General features: G+C 42.8%; 1 protein-coding gene across 9 annotated transcripts in view; it reads left to right on the forward strand.

Annotated features, from left to right (window-relative positions):
* LOC143765012 (uncharacterized) overlaps window positions 1-19,847 on the forward strand; it is a 47,644-nt gene extending 27,797 nt beyond the window's left edge. For 3 of the 9 annotated variants that reach the window (XM_077251223.1, XM_077251220.1, XM_077251221.1), the window contains exons 3-7: window positions 3,773-3,958; window positions 4,117-4,234; window positions 5,588-5,682; window positions 5,763-5,883; window positions 17,515-19,845. In XM_077251223.1, coding sequence (XP_077107338.1) covers window positions 3,773-3,958; window positions 4,117-4,234; window positions 5,588-5,682; window positions 5,763-5,883; window positions 17,515-18,554 — 1,560 coding nt within the window. In that variant the 3' untranslated portion in view covers window positions 18,555-19,845. Of the gene's footprint in view, window positions 1-3,772; window positions 3,959-4,052; window positions 4,235-5,587; window positions 5,683-5,762; window positions 5,884-17,514 lie in introns of those variants that run through there. The other 6 variants (XM_077251218.1, XM_077251217.1, XM_077251224.1 and 3 more) reach the window with 5 other exon arrangements.
* The last annotated feature ends 352 nt before the right edge of the window (window positions 19,848-20,199 follow it).

Below are 20,199 nucleotides of genomic sequence, written 5' to 3' on the forward strand. Positions count from 1 at the left end.
CAGAGATTTGGTGGCTAGGTCCTTCTGGTGGCCTTCCTTGTCGCGGGATGTGCGTTCCTTTGTGCAGTCTTGTGGGATTTGTGCTCGGGCTAAGCCTTGCTGTTCTCGTGCCAGCGGTTTGCTTTTGCCTTTGCCTATTCCGAAAAGGCCTTGGACGCACATTTCCATGGATTTTATTTCGGATCTTCCAGTATCTCAGAAAATGTCTGTCATCTGGGTGGTGTGTGATCGTTTTTCCAAGATGGTCCATTTGGTGCCCTTGCCTAAGTTGCCTTCTTCCTCCGATTTGGTTCCTCTATTTTTTCAGAATGTGGTTCGCTTGCACAGCATTCCTGAAAATATTGTGTCTGATAGAGGATCCCAGTTTGTGTCCAGGTTTTGGCGGACTTTTTGTGCTAAGATGGGCATTGATTTGTCTTTTTCGTCGGCCTTCCATCCTCAGACTAATGGCCAAACCGAGCGAACTAATCAGACGTTGGAAACTTATTTGAGATGTTTTGTTTCTGCTGATCAGGATGATTGGGTGACTTTTTTGCCATCGGCCGAGTTTGCCCTTAATAATCGGGCTAGTTCTGCTACTTTGGTTTCGCCTTTTTTCTGCAATTCTGGTTTCCATCTTCGTTTTTCCTCGGGTCAGGTTGAGCCTTCTGACTGTCCTGGGGTGGATTCTGTGGTGGATAGGTTGCAGCAGATTTGGAACCATGTGGTGGACAATTTGAGGTTGTCACAGGAGAAGGCTCAGCGCTTTGCCAACCGCCGCCGCGGTGTGGGTCCCCGACTTCGTGTTGGGGATTTGGTGTGGCTGTCTTCTCGGTATGTTCCTATGAAGGTCTCCTCTCCTAAATTCAAGCCTCGCTTCATCGGTCCTTATAAGATCTTGGAAATCCTTAACCCGGTGTCTTTTCGTTTGGATCACCCAGCATCGTTTGCCATTCATAATGTGTTCCATAGGTCTTTGTTGTGGAGGTATGTGGTACCTGTGGTTCCTTCTGTTGAGCCTCCTGCTCCGGTGCTGGTCGAGGGCGAATTGGAGTACGTGGTGGAGACGATTTTGGATTCTCGTATCTCTAGACGGAGGCTTCAGTATTTGGTTAAGTGGAAGGGCTATGGTCAGGAGGATAATTCCTGGGTTGTCGCCTCTGATGTTCATGCGGCCGATTTGGTTCATGCCTTCCACGCGGCTCATCCTGATCACCCTGGGGGTCTTGATGAGGGTTCGGTGACTCCTCCTCAAGGGGGGGGTACTGTTGTGAACTCTATTTTTGCGCTCCCTCTAGTGGTCACAAGCGGTACTGTGTAGTGTTGTCTTTCTGCAGGTTGGCAGCATCAGCTGGTTCGTTATCCTTGGTTGGTTTCCTATTTAGCTCACCTGGATACTCAGTTCCTTGCCTGCTCTCAATGTATTCAGTGCTCTTCAGATTCCTTGTGACTACCTTGCTCCCAGTCTCTCCAAGACAAGCTAAGTTTTTGTTTGTTTATTTTTTGATTATCAGCATTCATCATGTTTCTTGTCCAGCTTGCTAAAATGTGATTTCCTCGCTTGCTGGTTGCTCTAGGGGACTGAGTTTCTCCCCCCACACCGTTAGTTGGTGCGGGGGTTCTTGAAATCTCAGTGTGGATATTTTGTAAGGGTTTTTTACTGACCGCACAGACCCCTTTTCTATTTTCTGCTATCTAGTATTAGTGGGCCTCATTTGCTGAATCTGCTTTCACCCCTGTGTATGTGCCTTCCTCTTACCTCACCGTTATTATTTGTTGGGGGCTTCTATATCTTTGGGGATTATTTCTCTGGAGGCAAGTGAGGTCTTTCTTTCTCTCTAGGGGTAGTTAGTTCCTCAGGCTGGCTCGAGACGTCTAGGATTTTAGACACGTTCACCAGCTACCTTTAGTGTGTTGGATAGGTTCAGATTTGCGGTCAGTCCAGTTTGCCACCTCTCTAGAGCTTGTCCTATGTTTTGTTACTTAGCTGGAGTATTTTGTGATCCTCAACCACTAAGGATCATAACAGACGTGACAGACATCAGAAGGTGAGTATGTACTGTTTTTTTTTTTTTTTTACTTTTACAATGGTAACCAGGGTAAATATCGGGTTACTAAGCGTGGCCCTGCACTTAGTAACCCGATGGTTACACGGATGCTGCAGGGGGACTTCGGCATCGTTGAAGACAGTTTCAACGATGCCGAAGTCGTTCCCCTGATGGTAACCAGGGTAAATATCGGGTTAATAAGCGTGGCCCTGCGCTTAGTAACCCGATATTTACCCTGGTTACAAGTGAACACATCGCTGGATCGGCATCACACACGCCGATCCAGCGATGACAGCGGGTGATCAGCGACCAAAAAATGGTCCTGATCATTCCCCAACGATCTCCCAGCAGGGGCCTGATCGTTGGTCGCTGTCACACATAACGAGATCGTTAGCGGGATCGTTGCTACGTCACCAAAAGCATGACGTTGCAACGATATCGTTAACGATATCGTTATGTGTGACTCAGCCTTAAGTCTGTAATAGTGACTGTACATTGAGTGGGTTAAGCTTTGTTTATTGATGTGTGCTTATATGCTAATAGTGCTACTTAATCCCATCACCATTGTTTACCTTATCTTGATGTTGGACTGAAAGACAGTGGGTAATTCTAAAAATAGCTTACATGCCTTGGGTATAAAAAAAAAAAAAGACTCAGAGATCACATCCTGGGAGTCTGAAGTTATACAGAGCTATCAGCCAGACATTCTGCAAACCACCCAACAGACAAGAGAAAGGACTGCAGCCAATTCATCATGGCACCATCACGAGGGACACTGATCTATGATTCTATAGGATACAACCTAGGGGTATTCGGCTCCGGTTGGAAGGACACAGATCTGATCCAGTGACCATCTCTGAACCATGGATATGTTTGGAGAAAGCCAGGGTTGGGACCCGCTGGTCGCCTGGTTCCATGGAGATGGTCAGATAAGCCAGGTGGTGACTCTCGTGTCAACTGGCTTTGGACCTTGTATGGACTCTATGGACAGTTCTTGGTCATCTCCCTATGCTTGTCGTTACCCCTTCTCTGTGCGTTCATCCACAGATGGAGTATCGACCCTGGGAGCTCTGACATCATGTCATACTGGAAATACATGGAGACGCAGTGATATTTTATATGCGCCCATGTGACCCTGGGAGCTACGACATCGTGTCATACTGGAAATACGTGGAGACGCAGTGATATTTTATATGCGCCCATGTAACCAAACAATTCCAGTCATGGTGGGATTGTTCTGTTTGCTATTGTGTGTTGTGGTTCAATAAAGTATTGCCACACTGTTTTACCTTAACCCTGTGTTGTCTGTGTAGTGTATTGCCCACGGGGAGATAGAGCGGGCGTTCAGTGGTATGAGCCGTGGTCCATGCAGTCTTGCTAAAGACAGCCGGGCCAGCGGACGAGGGCACCCACTGACCCCGTTTGTCTACAGTTATGGCTCTGGGAAGAAGGAAACAAAAAAACGGAAATACCCCTGATCATTAAGAGGTTAAAGCAAACACAAAAGTTACTCATTAGGTTTTTAAAAACTCTGCCTCACCCCAACTGCTGATAATGCCCACATCACAGTTTGAGGTGTAGAAGTTAGGCATGTGTTCAGCCTGATGACTGGGATATTGGTCATCTAATGTACTGTAGTTTTGTCATTGGGCATGACTTCTTTCTGTGTAACTGAAACATTGCTGGGGAGGTGATTTATTCTAGGTATGTACCGAGTGATATTACCAGTTTCCCTCCGCACTCAGGATTACGTATTAGCTAAGAAGAAATCTGAGTCTACCGCACCAAGACATCATCCTGTATCAGAAGGTTGGAGCAGGAGCCACAGCCTCATCATGGAGCCTCCACCTCCCTCACTGATACCTGAGAGATACAATGATCAGAAGATCCTGGACCTCACCAACAAGATGATTGAGCTGCTGACTGGAGAGGTGAGCGCTGCTGGGAATGCTGGGGCATTATACAGTAACACAAGGGATGATGTGTCTGGATGATAATAATTAATAATAATTTTTATTTATATAGCGCCAACATATTCCGCAGCGCTTTACAAATTAATGATGATGATGACTGTATCACTGTGTGTCAGGTTCCTATAAGGTGTCAGGATGTCACTGTCCATTTCTCCATGGAGGAGTGGGAGTATTTAGAAGGACACACGGATCTGTACATGGACATCATTACTGACCATCTTCTCACATCAACAGGTAGGGAAAACTGTATTCAGCTCCGTGCCAACTATGGAGCCGATTCTTTAGACTGGCATTGAATATGCCAATCTTAATGGAGGCCTCACTTAAAGGGGTTTTCCCATGAACAAAATTAATTATAATCAACATTTTAATCAATAGATTAAACAATAATAAGTTCCACATTTGAATGTGTTTAAAAAAATGTTCTTGTGCTGAGATAATCTTATATATGTGCCCCTGCTGTGTCTGACCATGCAGGAACATATCACATCCTGGGCAGGAGAGGATGCAAAAGTGAGTGTACAGGCAGGACAGCACAGGATTGAAAATTATTATTTCTTTGAGGTGAAACATTGCTTAAAAACAGGCAGTGAAAGAATCCGCTGTGCTTCCGTGCTGTAATACCTGTATACTTTTCTGATTCCTTCCCTGCCCAGAAGCTGTGGTATGATCAGACCATGTCCCTGTACAGTCAGACACAGCAATTACACAATGCACAGCAGGGCCACATGTATAAGATTATCTCGGCACAGGAACATTTTTTTAACAAATCCAATTGTGGAAATTATTATTATTCCAAGATCTATTAATTAAAACGTACTTTGTTCGTGGGAAAACCCCTTTAAGTATGATGCACCAAATTCATTAAGAGGCGCATGCCACTTAATTTAGGGCATCTTTGTGTCGTGCGACTCGAGGCACCTTGCCAGAAATGCTACTCCAGTTATGGACTGAAGTAGGATTTCTGACATAAAAAATGTCATCACTTTTGGAGAATTTGACAGGCAGGTGTAGCCATTTCCCATCCCGCTGTGGCTCCCCCCAGCCCTGCATAAGTTGCAAGATTTTTATGTCACTTTGCATTGCACAAAATTTGTTGTGACTTTTCAAAGCCCTTTCAACAGTGTTAGGGGGCGATTCATCAAAGCTTTTACACCCGAAGTCTGTATTCAGGCTCACCACTATGCCAGTGCATGTAAATATCTGCCATGTTGAAGCCATCACACTGCCATGTATGATGGATCCACATGTGTGAAAAATCAAGTCATCTATAAGTTGGTGTTTGTCCCTGATAACGCCTGCTGGCACCTGTGGATGTTCTTCTCCTCTCTGTAATTTGGCACCTCACTACTGCTGCCACAAGCAGCTGCCATTCTAGTGCTGGTTACTGAGGATAGGGGCAGGTCATCAATATCACATGGTTGGACAATCCCTTTAAACGTGATAGAAACTAAGCTTAAGCGTAACGGCTTAGAAGTGGCCAGTGAAGATCACATAACAGTACTGGTGTCCGAACGTACAAGTTGTCTTTCCTTAGTTACACCTCATTACCGACTTCTAGATAATGTATCATTGTTTCCACCACAGATGGAGCCACGGACAGAAATGAACCAGATAGAAGCCCTAGTCCTCTAAGTCATCGAGATAATGCAGAGAAAAATGGTGTCCAGCAGATCCGTCAGGTAGGAGGCACATCAGATGTCCTATAATAACCTTCCATCTATAGACCAAACTTATATGTTCTTTATATATTTTTTCCTAGTCTGTTCAGAGTGAACATCTGCGTGATATCAAGGCTGAAGATATCGGAGAAGATGAGGTCACTAATGTGAAGACTGATCTTCAGTGTAAGGAGGAGGAAATGCCATTAGGTATTGGAATAGGTAAGTAACAGCGTTTCCTTACAATAATGTTTCATCTTGTCATATTTAATATTCTGTTAGGGAACTGGATTTTCACCCATGTACTCGTCCTTAAAAAGGTGTATATAATGTCATGGAACTTCAGGCTAACTTCAGATTTCACCACTGCGCCCAGACTGAGCACATACCACATACAAGAGACAAATACCTTCACACCAGGACGAGACCACATATTACTACCACATAGTGACCAAATGATACCACATACAAGAAGGAAATAACGCCACACCATGACCAGATCACATATTATCATCACATAGTTACCAAATACCACATACAGGGGACAAATATGACCACACCATGGCCGAACCACATGGTGACTATCATTTTAAAAATTAAAAAAACAGAATACTAAGTGCCGTTATACACAGGAACTTTGCATTTACTGTCAGTGTACAGATAATACAGTGATCACCAGTGACATTATACACAGGAGCTCTGTATATAGTGTACAGGTAATACAGTGATCACCAATGACATACACAGGAGCTCTGTATATAGTGTATAGTGTACAGGTAATAGAGTGATCAATAGTGTCATTATACACAGGAGCTCTGTATATAGTGTATAGTGTACAGGTAATACAGTGATCACCAATGACATTATACACAGGAGTTCTGTATATAGTGTACTGATAATACATTGATCACTATTGTCATTATACACGGGAGCTCTGTATATAGTGTATAGTGTACATGTAATACAGTGATCATTAATGACATACACAGGAGCTCTGTGTATAGTGTACAGGCAATACAGTGATCACTTGTGTCATTATACACAGGAGCTCTGTATATAGTGTACAGGTAATACAGAGATCACCCGTGACATTATACACAGGAGCTCTGTATATAGTGTCATTGTACAGTTAATACAGCGATCACCGGTGAGATTATACATAGGAGCTCTGTATAGTGTACAGGTAATAAATACAGTGATCACCAATGACATTATTCACAGGAGCTCTGCATAGTGTCAGTGTACAGGCAATACAGTGATAACTGGTGACATTATACACAGGAGATCTGTATATAGTGTCAGTGTACAGGTAGTACAGTGATCACCAGTGACATTATACACAGGAGCTCTGTATATAGTGTCAGTGTACAGGTAATACAGTGATCACTGGTGACATTATACACAGGAGCTCTATGGAAGTGCACTTTTTGGAAGTGCATTTGAACAGCAAGGTGGCTTGTTGTTGAACGGAAATAGAGGAAAAAAAATATATATATAAATCTTCAGCATAGCGAGTGTGAGCGAGCTGAGTGTGACCTGAGCGTTAGTGTGGACGGCGGTAAGTGTGACTTGTGATTCAGTGACTTTGGAATCGGAGTTTCCAAGGGAGGAATTGCTGTCTGTTTTTAATTAATACTTGTATTAATTTTTTATTTAACATTTCTGTGTGGTGCAATCCCCATTAGGAAATGTGCTCCACTATTGTTAATGCCATCCAGTGCACATCTTGCCACATATATGCAGTCCTTGATCAGCCGGTTGAGGGTGCATACTGCTGTGCGAGATGTGAGCACGTTGTGCATTTGGAATCCCAGATTCTGGATCTAAATGTGCAGCTGGCAACACTGAGATCCATAGACAATATGGAGAGGAGTCTTCTGCTCACAGAGCAGACACTCAATGGGATAGATGAGGAGGGGGATGGTAGGATGGAGCTGCAGGACAGTGAAGTAGGTAGCTGGGTGACATTCAGAAAGCGGGGTAGAGGGAAGAGTGCCAGGGAGGCTAGTCCTGATCTGGCTCACCTCAATAAGTTTGCTAAGTTGGCAGATGAGGGGGGTACCAGTACAGGGGTAGCACTGCTGCAGCCAGGCATGTCCTCTGAAAGCCGGAGGAGTGACTGCTCCAGTAAGGAGGGAAATAGGAGAGCAGGGCAGGCCAGACAGGTGCTGGTAGTGGGGGACTCAATTATTAGGGGAACAGATAGGGCAATCTGTCACAAAGACAGGGGTCGTCGAACGGTGTGCTGCCTACCTGGCGCTCGAGTCCGACACATCGCTGATCGGGTGGACAGATTACTGGGAGGGGCTGGTGAGGACCCAGCGGTCATTGTGCACATTGGCACAAATGACAAAGTTAGAGGTAGATGGAAGGTCCTTAAAGATGATTTCAGGGAATAAGGCTGCAAGCTGAAAGCAAGGACCTCCAACGTGGTATTTTCCGAAATACTGCCTGTACCACGTGCCACGCCAGAGAGGCAACGGGAGATTAGGGAGGTTAATAAGTGGCTCAAGAATTGGTGTAGGAAGGAGGGGTTTGGGTTCCTGCAGAACTGGGCCGACTTCTCAGTTGGCTACAGGCTCTACGCTAGGGACGGGCTGCACCTCAATGAGGAAGGTGCAGCTGTGCTGGAGGAGAAAACGGCTAGAAGGTTGGAGGAGTGTTTAAACTAGAGATTGGGGAGGAGGGTATTCATTTTATAGGAGGGGAAGATAGTGCAGATAGAGACCTGGGCACAAATAAGGAAGTTGGGGGTGGCGGTGGCATGGGGGGTGGGGTTAGAACAGTTAGTAATTTAAGAAAGAATAGAGGTACAGAGAGGAACATCAAGTGCATGTATACTAATGCCAGAAGCCTTGCCAACAAAATGGACGAATTAGAACTAATGTTGTTGGAACATAATTATGACATGGTGGGGATATCTGAAACATGGCTGGATGAGAGCCATGACTGGGCTGTTAACTTGCAGGGCTATAGCCTTTTCAGAAATGACCGTACAGATAAGCGAGGGGGTGGGGTGTGTCTGTATGTAAAATCGACCTTAAAAACCATCCTGCGTGATAATATAGGTGAATCTAATGAAAATGTAGAGTCCCTGTGGGTGGAGATAAGGGGAGGGGGAAAAAATAATAAATTACTGATAGGGGTTTGTTATAAATCTCCAAAAATAATGGAAGCAATGGAGAATATCCTCGTAAAGCAAATAGATGAAGCTGCGACTCAAGGAGAAGTCATTATTATGGGGGACTTCAACTACCCTGAAATAGATTGGGGAACAGAAACATGCAGTTCCAGTAAAGGTAATCGGTTTTTGACAACTATGAGAGACAATTACCTTTCACAACTGGTTCAGGACCCAACAAGAAGGGGGGCACTGCTAGACCTAATATTAACCAACAGGCCAGACCGCATATCAAATATAAGGGTTGGGGGTCACTTGGGGAATAGTGATCACAAAATAATAAGTTTTCATGTCTCCTTTAATAAGATGTGTAGTAGAGGGGTGACAAGGACACTAAACTTCAGGAGGGCAAATTTCCAACGGATGAGAGAGGATCTTGGTGCAATTAACTGGGACGATATCCTGAGACATAAAAATACACAAAGAAAATGGGAGAGGTTTATTAGCATCCTGGATAGGACCTGTGCACAGTATATACGTATGGAAATAAACATACTAGAAATAGGAGGAAACCAATATGGCTAAATAAAGCTGTAAGGGGCGCAATAAGTGACAAAAAGAAAGCATTTAGAGAATTAAAGGAAATAGGTAGTGAGGAGGCATTAAATAAATACAAAAAATTAAATGAATTCTGTAAAAAGCAAATCAAGGCAGCAAAGATTGAGACAGAGAGACTCATTGCCAGTGAGAGCAAAAATAACCCCAAAATATTCTTTAACTACATAAATAGTAAGAAACTAAAAAATGATAGTGTTGGCCCCCTTAAAAATAGTCTGGGTGAAATGGTGGAAGAGGATGAGGAAAAAGCCAATATGCTAAATGACTTTTTTTCATCAGTATTTACAAAAGAAAATCCCATGGCAGCCAATATGACTAGTGATAAAAATTCCCAATTAAATGTTACCTGCTTAACCCAGCAGGAAGTACGGCGGCGTCTAAAAATCACAAAAATTGACAAATCTCCGGGCCCGGATGGGATACACCCCCGAGTACTGCAGGAATTAAGTACAGTCATTGATAGACCATTATTTTTAATCTTTAAAGAGTCCATAATAACAGGGTCTGTACCACAGGACTGGCGTTTAGCAAATGTGGTGCCAATATTCAAAAAGGGGACAAAAACTGAACTCGGAAATTATAGGCCAGTAAGCTTAACCTCTACTGTGGGTAAAATCCTGGAGGGCATTCTAAGGGATGCTATACTGGAGTATCTGAAGAGGAATAACCTCATGACCCAGTATCAGCACGGGTTTACTAGGGACCGTTCATGTCAGACTAATTTGATCAGCTTCTATGAAGAGGTAAGTTCCGGACTGGACCAAGGGAACCCAGTAGATGTAGTGTATATGGACTTTTCAAAAGCTTTTGATACGGTGCCACACAAAAGGTTGATACATAAAATGAGAATAATGGGGATAGGGGAAAATATGTGTAAGTGGGTTTAGAGCTGGCTCAGGGATAGGAAACAAAGGGTGGTTATTAATGGAGCACACTCAGACTGGGTCGCGGTTAGTAGTGGGGTACCACAGGGGTCAATATTGGGCCCTCTTCTTTTTAACATATTTATTAATGACCTTGTAGGGGGCATTCAGAGTAGAATTTCAATATTTGCAGATGACACTAAACTCTGCAGGGTAATCAATACAGAGGAGGACAATTTTATATTACAGGATGATTTATGTAAACTAGAAGCTTGGGCTGATAAATGGCAAATGAGCTTTAATGGGGATAAATGTAAGGTCATGCACTTGGGTAGAAGTAATAAGATGTCTTAACTATGTGCTTAATTCTAAAACTCTGGGCAAAACCGTCAATGAAAAAGACCTGGGTGTATGGGTGGATGACAAACTCATATTCAGTGGCCAGTGTCAGGCAGCTGCTACAAAGGCAAATAAAATAATGGGATGCATTAAAAGAGGCATAGATGCTCATGAGGAGAACATAATTTTACCTCTATACAAGTCACTAGTGCGACCACACTTAGAATACTGTGCACAGTTCTGGTCTCCGCTGTATAAGAAAGACATAGCTGAACTGGAGCGGGTGCAGAGAAGAGCCACCAAGGTTATTAGAGGACTGGGGGGTCTGCAATACCAAGATAGGTTATTACACTTGGGGCTATTTAATTTGGAAAAACGAAGGCTAAGGGGTGATTTTATGTTAATGTATAAATATATGAGGGGACAGTACAAAGACCTTTCTGATGATCTTTTTAATCATAGACCGGTGACAGGGACAAGGGGGCATCCTCTACGTCTGGAGGAAAAAAGGTTTAAGCATAATAACAGACGCGGATTCTTTACTGTAAGAGCAGTGAGACTATGGAACTTTCTGCCGTATGATGTTGTAATGAGTGATTCATTACTTAAATTTAAGAGGGGACTGGATACCTTTCTGGAAAAGTATAATGTTACAGGGTATATATATTAGATTCCTTGATAAGGTGTTGATCCAGGGAACTAGTCTGATTGCCGTATGTGGGGTCGGGAAGGAATTTTTTTCCCCGTGGTGGAGCTTACTCTTACCACATTGGGTTTTTTTGCCTTCCCCTGGATCAACATGTTAGGGCATGTTAGGCTATGGGTTGAACTAGATGGACTTAAAGTCTTCCTTCAACCTTAATAACTATGTAACTATATATACTGTCTGTGTATAGGTAATACAGTGATCACCAGTGACATTATACACAGTAGCTCTGTATATAGTGTCAGTGTACATAGTCACTTGCAGTACCCACTGAATTCATTTTATAAAGAAAACACTTATACATATCTCACAGACGTTCCCCAGCAGCGCAGCGTACACACTGTCTTCTGACCGGAAGTACAGAGAAGACTTGAGAGAGCAGGAGCTGCGCAGTCATCAAGGTTAGACGGCCGTGCACAGCTCCGAGAAAGCTGCCGGGCCCCAGCGCCTATGTGTGCACCGCAGCGCACAGCACTTTAGTGCACGATGGGGCCTGGTGAGCAGAAGCACAAGAGCTGGGCCCCAAACCTGGGGGCTCCTCTCTGTACTGCTGCTCACCGGGCCCCATACAGCAGTAAGGGCAGTAATGCCCTGATGGCGGCCCTGGCTGCATGTACAACAATGACAAACAAGTATGAATATCTGAGCAGAAAGTTATCATGATGGCAATGTGACACAACATGGAGGACAAGAAAGTGGGCAATAAATGCACATGGAGTAATACAGAGATCCAGAGATCAAAGTATGGTGCCCATCCCAAATGTGGACTTTAGCTGTAACACAGCTGTGTGTGTACTATGGCTGTTGAAAATCTCTGAATGTGCCAGATGTTAGAGCCCATGTACCTCTCATTGGACCAGACTACTTTTGTCTGTTACTGTATAGACAGTGGTGTAACCTCCAGGGCTGTGGAGTCGGAGTCCATTTTGGTGTAGTTGGGTTTGGAGTCGGTATAAAATGGACCGACTCCTAAAATATATAATAAATTATGTTCAGTCGTTCAGTGCAGGATATGCTGTAAGTGGATTCATAATCATTTAGGAAAGTTATGAAATGTCCTATAAAGGTCTGTTCTGTTCCTGATCTAAGGATCTCGGCTGTTAGGTGAGATGAATCTGTGCAGCACTTTATGTACATGCTCAGTAGTGAGGCAGTGCTGTGGAGTCGGGAGTCAGGGAAATTGAGTCTGAGGTTTGGCTTACCGAATCCACAGCCCTGGTACCCTCAATGGAGACATACCATGCAGCTGCTGAATCGCCCCACCCCTGACCAGCATCCGGCCACTTCTGCCATTCATGTCCCAACTTCCAGGCCATGCTGATAAGCAACTGAACCTACAGACTTGTCTGGACAACTTCTATGACCCTACTGAGTTTTTTTTTTGGGGGGGGGAGGGTGGCAATTTGTGTTCCTATGAGGCCCTACGATTTTTAGAACGCTCCTGGATCCTAGTGAGGTTTTACTCTATTTTAAAGGAAATATGTGACCCCCTAAAACTCAATTTAAACCAATCAAATAATCATATAGGAGACTTAACCTCTAAAAAAAACATGATTGATGCTTGGTTTTCTCAACTATGATTATCCAGAAATTGATCTTAATTTATTATGTAAATGAGGATACTGGGTGCTTTCTTGCTGTGGCCAAGCTCTGTGTTCTGTTCTGCCTCCTCCTCTTTTGTTGATTGATGGTATTGACTTACCTAGAGTAAGTACAGCCTAGACTGGAAAACGGCTCTCCACACATTCACTGACCCTTCATGAGCAGAGCGCACAGTGTCAGTGCAGGAAAAGAGCAGACACTTGCATCCCTCCCTCGTGTCTGCTGTGTCCGCTCTACTCTGATCCATGGAGATGAGTGGCTGCAGCAGACCAGAGATGGATGTGTGCACGCCTGCTCCACTCCTGCAGTGTCAGTGTGTATGCATACAGCCGAGTTTTCATTTCAGACTGCGCTCGCTCAGGGCAAGCAAGCACTATCAATCCGCAAAGGGGGAGGGGCAGTACGGTGCATTGAGAGTTTGTCCACACCAAGAGTGCTATTAGCCCTCTTATTTGCATACCTAAGGACTAGTTTCTGAATGATCCAAGTCGAGAAAATTAAACAACAGATATGGTTTTTATAGGGGCTAATTCCCCGATATGACTATCTGATTAGCTTAAATTGAGTTTTGGGGTGACAGACTCACACTACCGTCACTAATTTGGCGCTTTTATATCAGATACATATCTCCTGTTCCACTACATCCCACATATGCTCTATAGGATAGAGCGCTTGTAATTGTACAGGCTAGTAGAGTACACTGATGTTTTTGGCATATACAGTACAAGTCAAAAGTTTGGACACACCTGTTCATGTTATGGTTTTCCTTAGTCTTATTATAATGTGCACATTCTAGATTTAGACTGAAGGCAGCAAAACGCTGAAGTAACACACATGCAAACAAGTAGTAAAGTAACGTGTGAAACAAACCAGTATGTGTATTCCTCTAACATCTGCTTGTGGAGTGGAGCTCCACCCACGGCTATTAATCTTGACTATCAACCTGTTAAATGCCGCTTTCAATCTTTGACAGTGGTGTTTAAAGCGTGTGTCCTACTATGAATAGTTATGACAGATGTGGATCTGCTGAAGACCCCCATGCATGACATGTCATGGACATTTCCCATGTTGCATGGAGTATTTGGAAATGTATTTCTGTATTTGTTTGCTTTGGAGAGAATTTGTAATATGGTTTTGAAATGAAGATAGATAGAAAAATATTTCACAATTGAATCATCAGTGTCAATAAGTGATATTTTGTGGTTTCGAGCTGGGACTGAGTGTCTCTAGTGAACTTGATTACTTTCCATCACAGCCAGAAGTAAGCTTGGATTATATGTTTACTAGGATTAGTTCTGCGTCAGATGATATAGCCGCCACAATCACCCTCCCTCAACCCAATTGAGATGCTTTGGGATGAGTTGCATTATAGAGTGAAAATAAAGCAACCAACAAGTGCTCAGCACCTCTGGGAACTCCTTCAAGACATTTGGTAAGCCATTCCAGGTGACTATCTGATGAAGCTGCTAGACAGAACGCCAAGAGTGTGTTCTCATCAGAATAAGGCTTGAGTCGCACTAGCGTATAAAAAGAATTGGTCCAATGTTGAGCCAGAAAAGTAGGACCAGTGTCATGCGAGTACAATGCGACTTTTCTCAACTAGCATCTGTATGACATGCTTATGCAATCCATATGCAATGCATCTTTTACATGCTGTAATTCTCTGTAATTTAATGCCCGTTTTCAAACTAATAAAGCAATCTTATACACAGATATAGGTAGAATATATAGATATTATGTAGACATTTCATTTCACAAGCCCCATACATATAATAAAATGTCACCCTTTATTGCCTTTGATGTGGCACTAAAGGATGTTTTGCCTTTTTAAACATTAAATAATTGAAAAAAAATGAAATGGGGTTCCCTCCATTTTTGATAACCAGCGAAAGCAAAGCAGACAGCTGTGAGCTGATATTAATAGGCTGGGAAGGTCTATGGTTATTCTACCCTTCCCAGCCTAAAAATACCAGCCTGCAGCCTCCCCAGAATTGGCACATTCATTAGATGCGCCAATTCTGGTACTTTGTCCAGCTCTTCCTGATTAACTTGGTGTGGTGGCAAATGGGGTATTGGTTTATGGGTTTAATGTTAGCTTTGCAATGTCAGCTAGCATCAAGCCCAGGGGTTAGTAATGGAAAGCCGTCTATCAGACACCCCCATTACTAACCCAGTAATCATATATAAAAACACACACAGAAAAAAAGTGTAATTAAACACTCCCCTACACCTCATTCACCAATTTAATTTAAAAACAAAACTAACATCCGAAGTAAGGGAACCTGAGAGACAGAAAAGGAGAGAATGAAATAAAGGCAAGAAACAATCCCTCGTTCACCACTTATTAGAAAACAATCCCCTCAGCTACGATGTAATCCATTGCATGCCCACAACGTTGATATATATATATTAAAAAAAATAACAATGACATTAGGTTCCCCTCATTTTTTTGTAATCAGCAAAGGCAAAGCAGACAGCTGTGAGCTGATATTAATAGGCTGAGAAAGGTTAATGATTATCTGTCTCTTCCCAGCCTGATTATATAAGCCCACACCTGTCTGCTTTTCCTTAGCTGGTTATTAAATATAGGGGGGGCACATGTCATTTTTTTTTTATTTTAGTTATTTATTTAATAGGTTTAACAAGACTAAACACCCATTAGTGCCACATGAAAGTCACTAAAGGGTGTTAGTTTATTATATGTAGTTGGCTTGTGACATTAAATTTGTCTATCTAATCTACATATCTATTCTATTCTATCCTGACTGTTCGGGCTGTGAACTTAATGCACTTGATTGATTAAATGTCGGGTTTTATTTGAGGGGTGTGTGTGTGTGTGTGTGTGTGTGTGTGTGTGTGTGTGTAATCAAACGACACCCGCATGGTCTTTGTGCAGTGCTTTTTGTTTCCCTCGCCCACATTGACTTTCATTGGCGAGTGTGATCATATTCTCGCATCCACTCGCAGCATGCTGACATTTTTTTTCTCAGTCTAATTAGAGCTGAGGAAAAACTCGATGAGCGCTGACTAAGTTGCTAACATTGGTCAGAGTGCAATGCGAAATCTTCTCAACTTATACGCTCACGTGAGCGAGCCCTAAAAGGGGGAGTACTTTGAGGAATCCTATACATATTTGTTTCAGCGGTGTTGTAGTTTTTCTGCCTTCAGTCTGAGTCTACAGTGTGCAAACTTTTGACAAGTACTGTAAATAGAATTAGTGTGTCTATTCTACACAGCATATTATCCTGTTAAAACTAGCTATTAGAAAAAAAGTTGATATTATCCTGGAATAGACCTATAAAATTGATATTCAGGTAGTCTTTTATACCTTTGGAGTACTCCGTATGGATGGATCGAATGTGCTGACAAGGGTAAGACAGAGGTTCAGATAAGGTAATTATTACACACTAGATGGTGGCCCGATTCTAACGCATCGGGTATTCTAGAATATGTATGCGTAGTGTATAGCACAGCCCACGTAGTATATTGCACAGCCACGCAGTACATTGCGCAGCCCACGCAGTACATTGCGCAGCCCACGCAGTACCGTACATTGCGCAGCCCACGCAGTACATTGCGCAGCCCACGCAGTACATTGCGCAGCCCACGCAGTACATTGCGCAGCCAACGCAGTACATTGCGCAGCCAACGCAGTACATTGCGCAGCCAACGCAGTACATTGCGCAGCCAACGCAATACATTGCGCAGCCAACGCAGTACATTGCGCAGCCCACGCAGTACATTGCGCAGCCCACGCAGTACATTGCGCAGTCCACGTAGTACATTGCGCAGCCCATGTAGTATATTGCGCAGCCCACGTAGTATATTGCGCAGCCCACGTTGTATATTGCGCAGCCCACGTATATAGCAATGTGGGCATGATATCCCTGTTAAAAAAAAAAATGAAAATTAAAAAATAGTTATATACTCACCTTCCGTTGGCGCCTGGATCCAGGAAGCGGTTACTGACGCTTGGGATCCACCGAAGCTCCGCCGAGCCGCTCGCGCCGGCCGCCATCTTCCGTTCCCAGGATGCATTGCGAAATTACCCAGATGACTTAGCAGTCTCGCGAGCAGGTTTTTTTAATTATTTTTAACATTACATTTTTTACTATTGATGCCGCATAGGCAGCATCAATAGTAAAAAATTGGGGACACACAGGGTTAATAGCAGCGGTTACGGAGTGCGTTACCCGTGGCATAACGCGGTCCGTTACCGCCGGCATTAACCCTGTGTGAGCGGTGACCGGAGGGGAGTATGCGGGCACCGGGCACTGAGTGCGGGGAGTAAGGAGCGGTCATTTTCTTCCGGACTGTGCGCGTCGCTGATTGGTCGTGGGCGTTTTGCCACGACCAATCAGCAACTTGGATTCCATGACAGACAGAGGCTGCAACCAATGAATATCCGTGACAGACAGACAGAAGGACAGAAAGACGGAAGTACCCCTTAGACAATTATATAGTAGATACCTGTAAATAAGTGACTACCATGTAAATACATGTCTTTGTCATACATTAAGTTAAAATCTGAGAAGCATTATAAAATAAGTCTATTTTGTGGTTTGTAAAACCAAAAAGTATAATCAAATCTATTTTTTATTTAGCAGAAAATCCTAGTAAGAACTTGGAAGAAAACTGCTGTGCAACTCCAAATTATATAGAAGACGTGAAAGATACCTTGCAACACTCGTCAGCAGAAAATCTCACTCATATTGTACCTATGGAACTTCATACTACAGAGCTGTTCTCTAATCTTGAAGAATGTTCTCCTAACCAATCACAATTTGTTACAAACCAGACAGAGGGTGGAATGTTTCAATGTGGTGAATGTGGAAAGCAGTTTACAAAAAATGCAAATCTTTTCCAACATAAAAAAATTCACACAGGGAAGAAGCCATACTCCTGTTCAGAATGTGGAAAATGTTTTACACGTAAATCAGTTCTCAATCAACATGAAATGATTCACACAGGCCAGAAGCCATTTACGTGTTTGGAATGTGGGAAATCTTTTAATCAGAAATCCTTTCTTTTTAAACATAGAAAAATTCACTCGGGAGAGAAACCATTTGCATGTTCTGAATGTGGGAAATGTTTTACTCAAAAACCTCACCTTGTTCAACATCAAAGAACTCACACTGGGGAGAAACCATTTTCTTGCTCTAAATGTGAAAAATGTTTTGCTAGTAAAGCAAAGGAAAGAGAGCATCAGAGAACTCACACAGGGGAGAAACCTTACTCATGTTCTGAATGTGGGATATGTTTTGCTCAGAAACCTTCTCTTGTTGAACATCAGAGGATTCACACAGGGGAAAAGCCATATTTGTGTTCAGAATGTGGGACATGTTTTATTACTAAAACCAAACTTAGGGATCATCAGAGAACTCACACAGGGGAGCAACCATTTTCATGTTCTGAATGTGGAAAATGTTTTAACCAGAAATCATATCTTGTTAACCATCAAAAAATTCACTCTGAAATAAAGCCATATTCATGTTCTGAATGTGGAAAATGTTTTATCAAGAAATCCAAACTTGTTTATCATTGTAGAGTTCATTCTGGGGAGAGACCATTTTCATGTACTGAATGTGGAAAATGTTTTACTCAAAAATCAACTCTTGTTAGCCATCAGAAAATTCACTCTTGAAAGAAGTCATTTTTATCTATAGCATAAGAAGCATTTATTGAAAAAAAAACAGGGTGTTGTTTCCATGCTAATTATGTCAAAAAACGTTTAAGCAAAAATGAACAATTTTAATAAAACAGGTTCACGCATGTAAAACAGCCAATTAAAAAAATCTCCTTTTGAGAAATTTTCCTAGATTTCACAAACCCTAAAATGTTTCTAACGGAGGTAACCTGTGGTTGTAATTCATTGTGGAAAGAATTGAGAAGAAATGTTATTGTCTATGAAAAGAATGAAGTTGCGGGGACCCTGCTTTTCTATTATAGATTATCATACTACACATTTAATAATGAGACTTTAAAGGGAATCTGTTAGCAGGTTTTGTTTTTGCTATGTAATCTGGAGACCCCATGCTGTAGTGGTTAAAACGCAGATTTTAGTGATGCCTCTCTTGTCAAGCTCTGTGATTTCGTTTGCTTGCAGTGATTGTTTTAGCTCCAGGAGCTTATCATTGCTGGACACAGCAGCTCATGCCTCCTGATCCGGCAAGCCCCCTGCTGTAATGAGCACCTCACTGACTATATACGGAGCCTGGTGTGGGCGGGGGCAGCTTCCTCAGCTCTGCCGCCTTGCTAAATGTAAAAGCTCTGATTGTGTCAGAATGGCTGCACCCAGTAAACTAAGTGACACATCATTGAATTCACGGTCTCTTTACCTACATCAGTCTGTTTTCAGATGAGGTAGCAAAAACCTGATGACATTCTCTTTAAGGTTCTTTTTCAGATAGTCAGTCATAATATGGCTGAATTTCGGCATCCCTATAGGCAGGACTGGAATTAAACACTGTAATATTGAGTCTTAGTATCAATGAATTGTTTTGTATTTGTCAATAAAAGTTTAAAAACGTATGAAATGCTTGTAAGAGTATGTGCACAGGTTGAGCATTTTTCAGGATATGTTTCTAAGTGTTTACACGAAAATTTCTGCTTAAAATACTCACATTTTTTAATGCATTTTTACTTGCGTTTTTTTCCCCATTCACTTGGGTGGAAAACGCTTAAAGAATTGACATGCTGCAAGATTTAAAAAAACAAAACAAAAAAAAACGCTTTGCTGGTTCAGATCCACATGAAAAAAAATTTTGCATGTGCAGGATATTTTAGAAATCTCATTTACTTTGCTGACATTGCAGTGTGCAGGATTTTGCCCTTGAAAAATTAACAGAAAAAATGTGGCAAAAAGCAGTGAGGGAATAAGCACTGATTGTACTTCTGTATACTATAGAAACATCTGACTAAAATATCTAACTATACTGAAGCAGCAAACTGTGAAACTAAACTTTGTGTCAATCTCAAAAATTATGATATACCGTATATATTCGAGTATAAGATGAGGCACCTAATTTTACCACAGAAAACTGGGTCTCGAGTATAAGCCGGGTATGCATTGTCCCCTCATCCCTGTCCTGCTATGCGTGGCTCCCCCGGTCTCCTAGTTGTATGCATGGCTCAGCGTCCTCCCCTTTCTGTGCATGGCTCAGCGTCCTCCCCACCCTCCTCCTATGCATGGCTCAGCGTCCTCCCCCTTCTATGCATGGCTCAACGTCCTCCCCGTCCTCCTCCTTCTATGCATGGCTCAGCGTCCTCCCCTTTCTATGCATGGCTCA

This window comes from Ranitomeya variabilis, chromosome 4 (genome assembly GCF_051348905.1).
Source record: "Ranitomeya variabilis isolate aRanVar5 chromosome 4, aRanVar5.hap1, whole genome shotgun sequence".
NCBI classification, from domain to species: Eukaryota; Metazoa; Chordata; class Amphibia; order Anura; family Dendrobatidae; genus Ranitomeya; species Ranitomeya variabilis.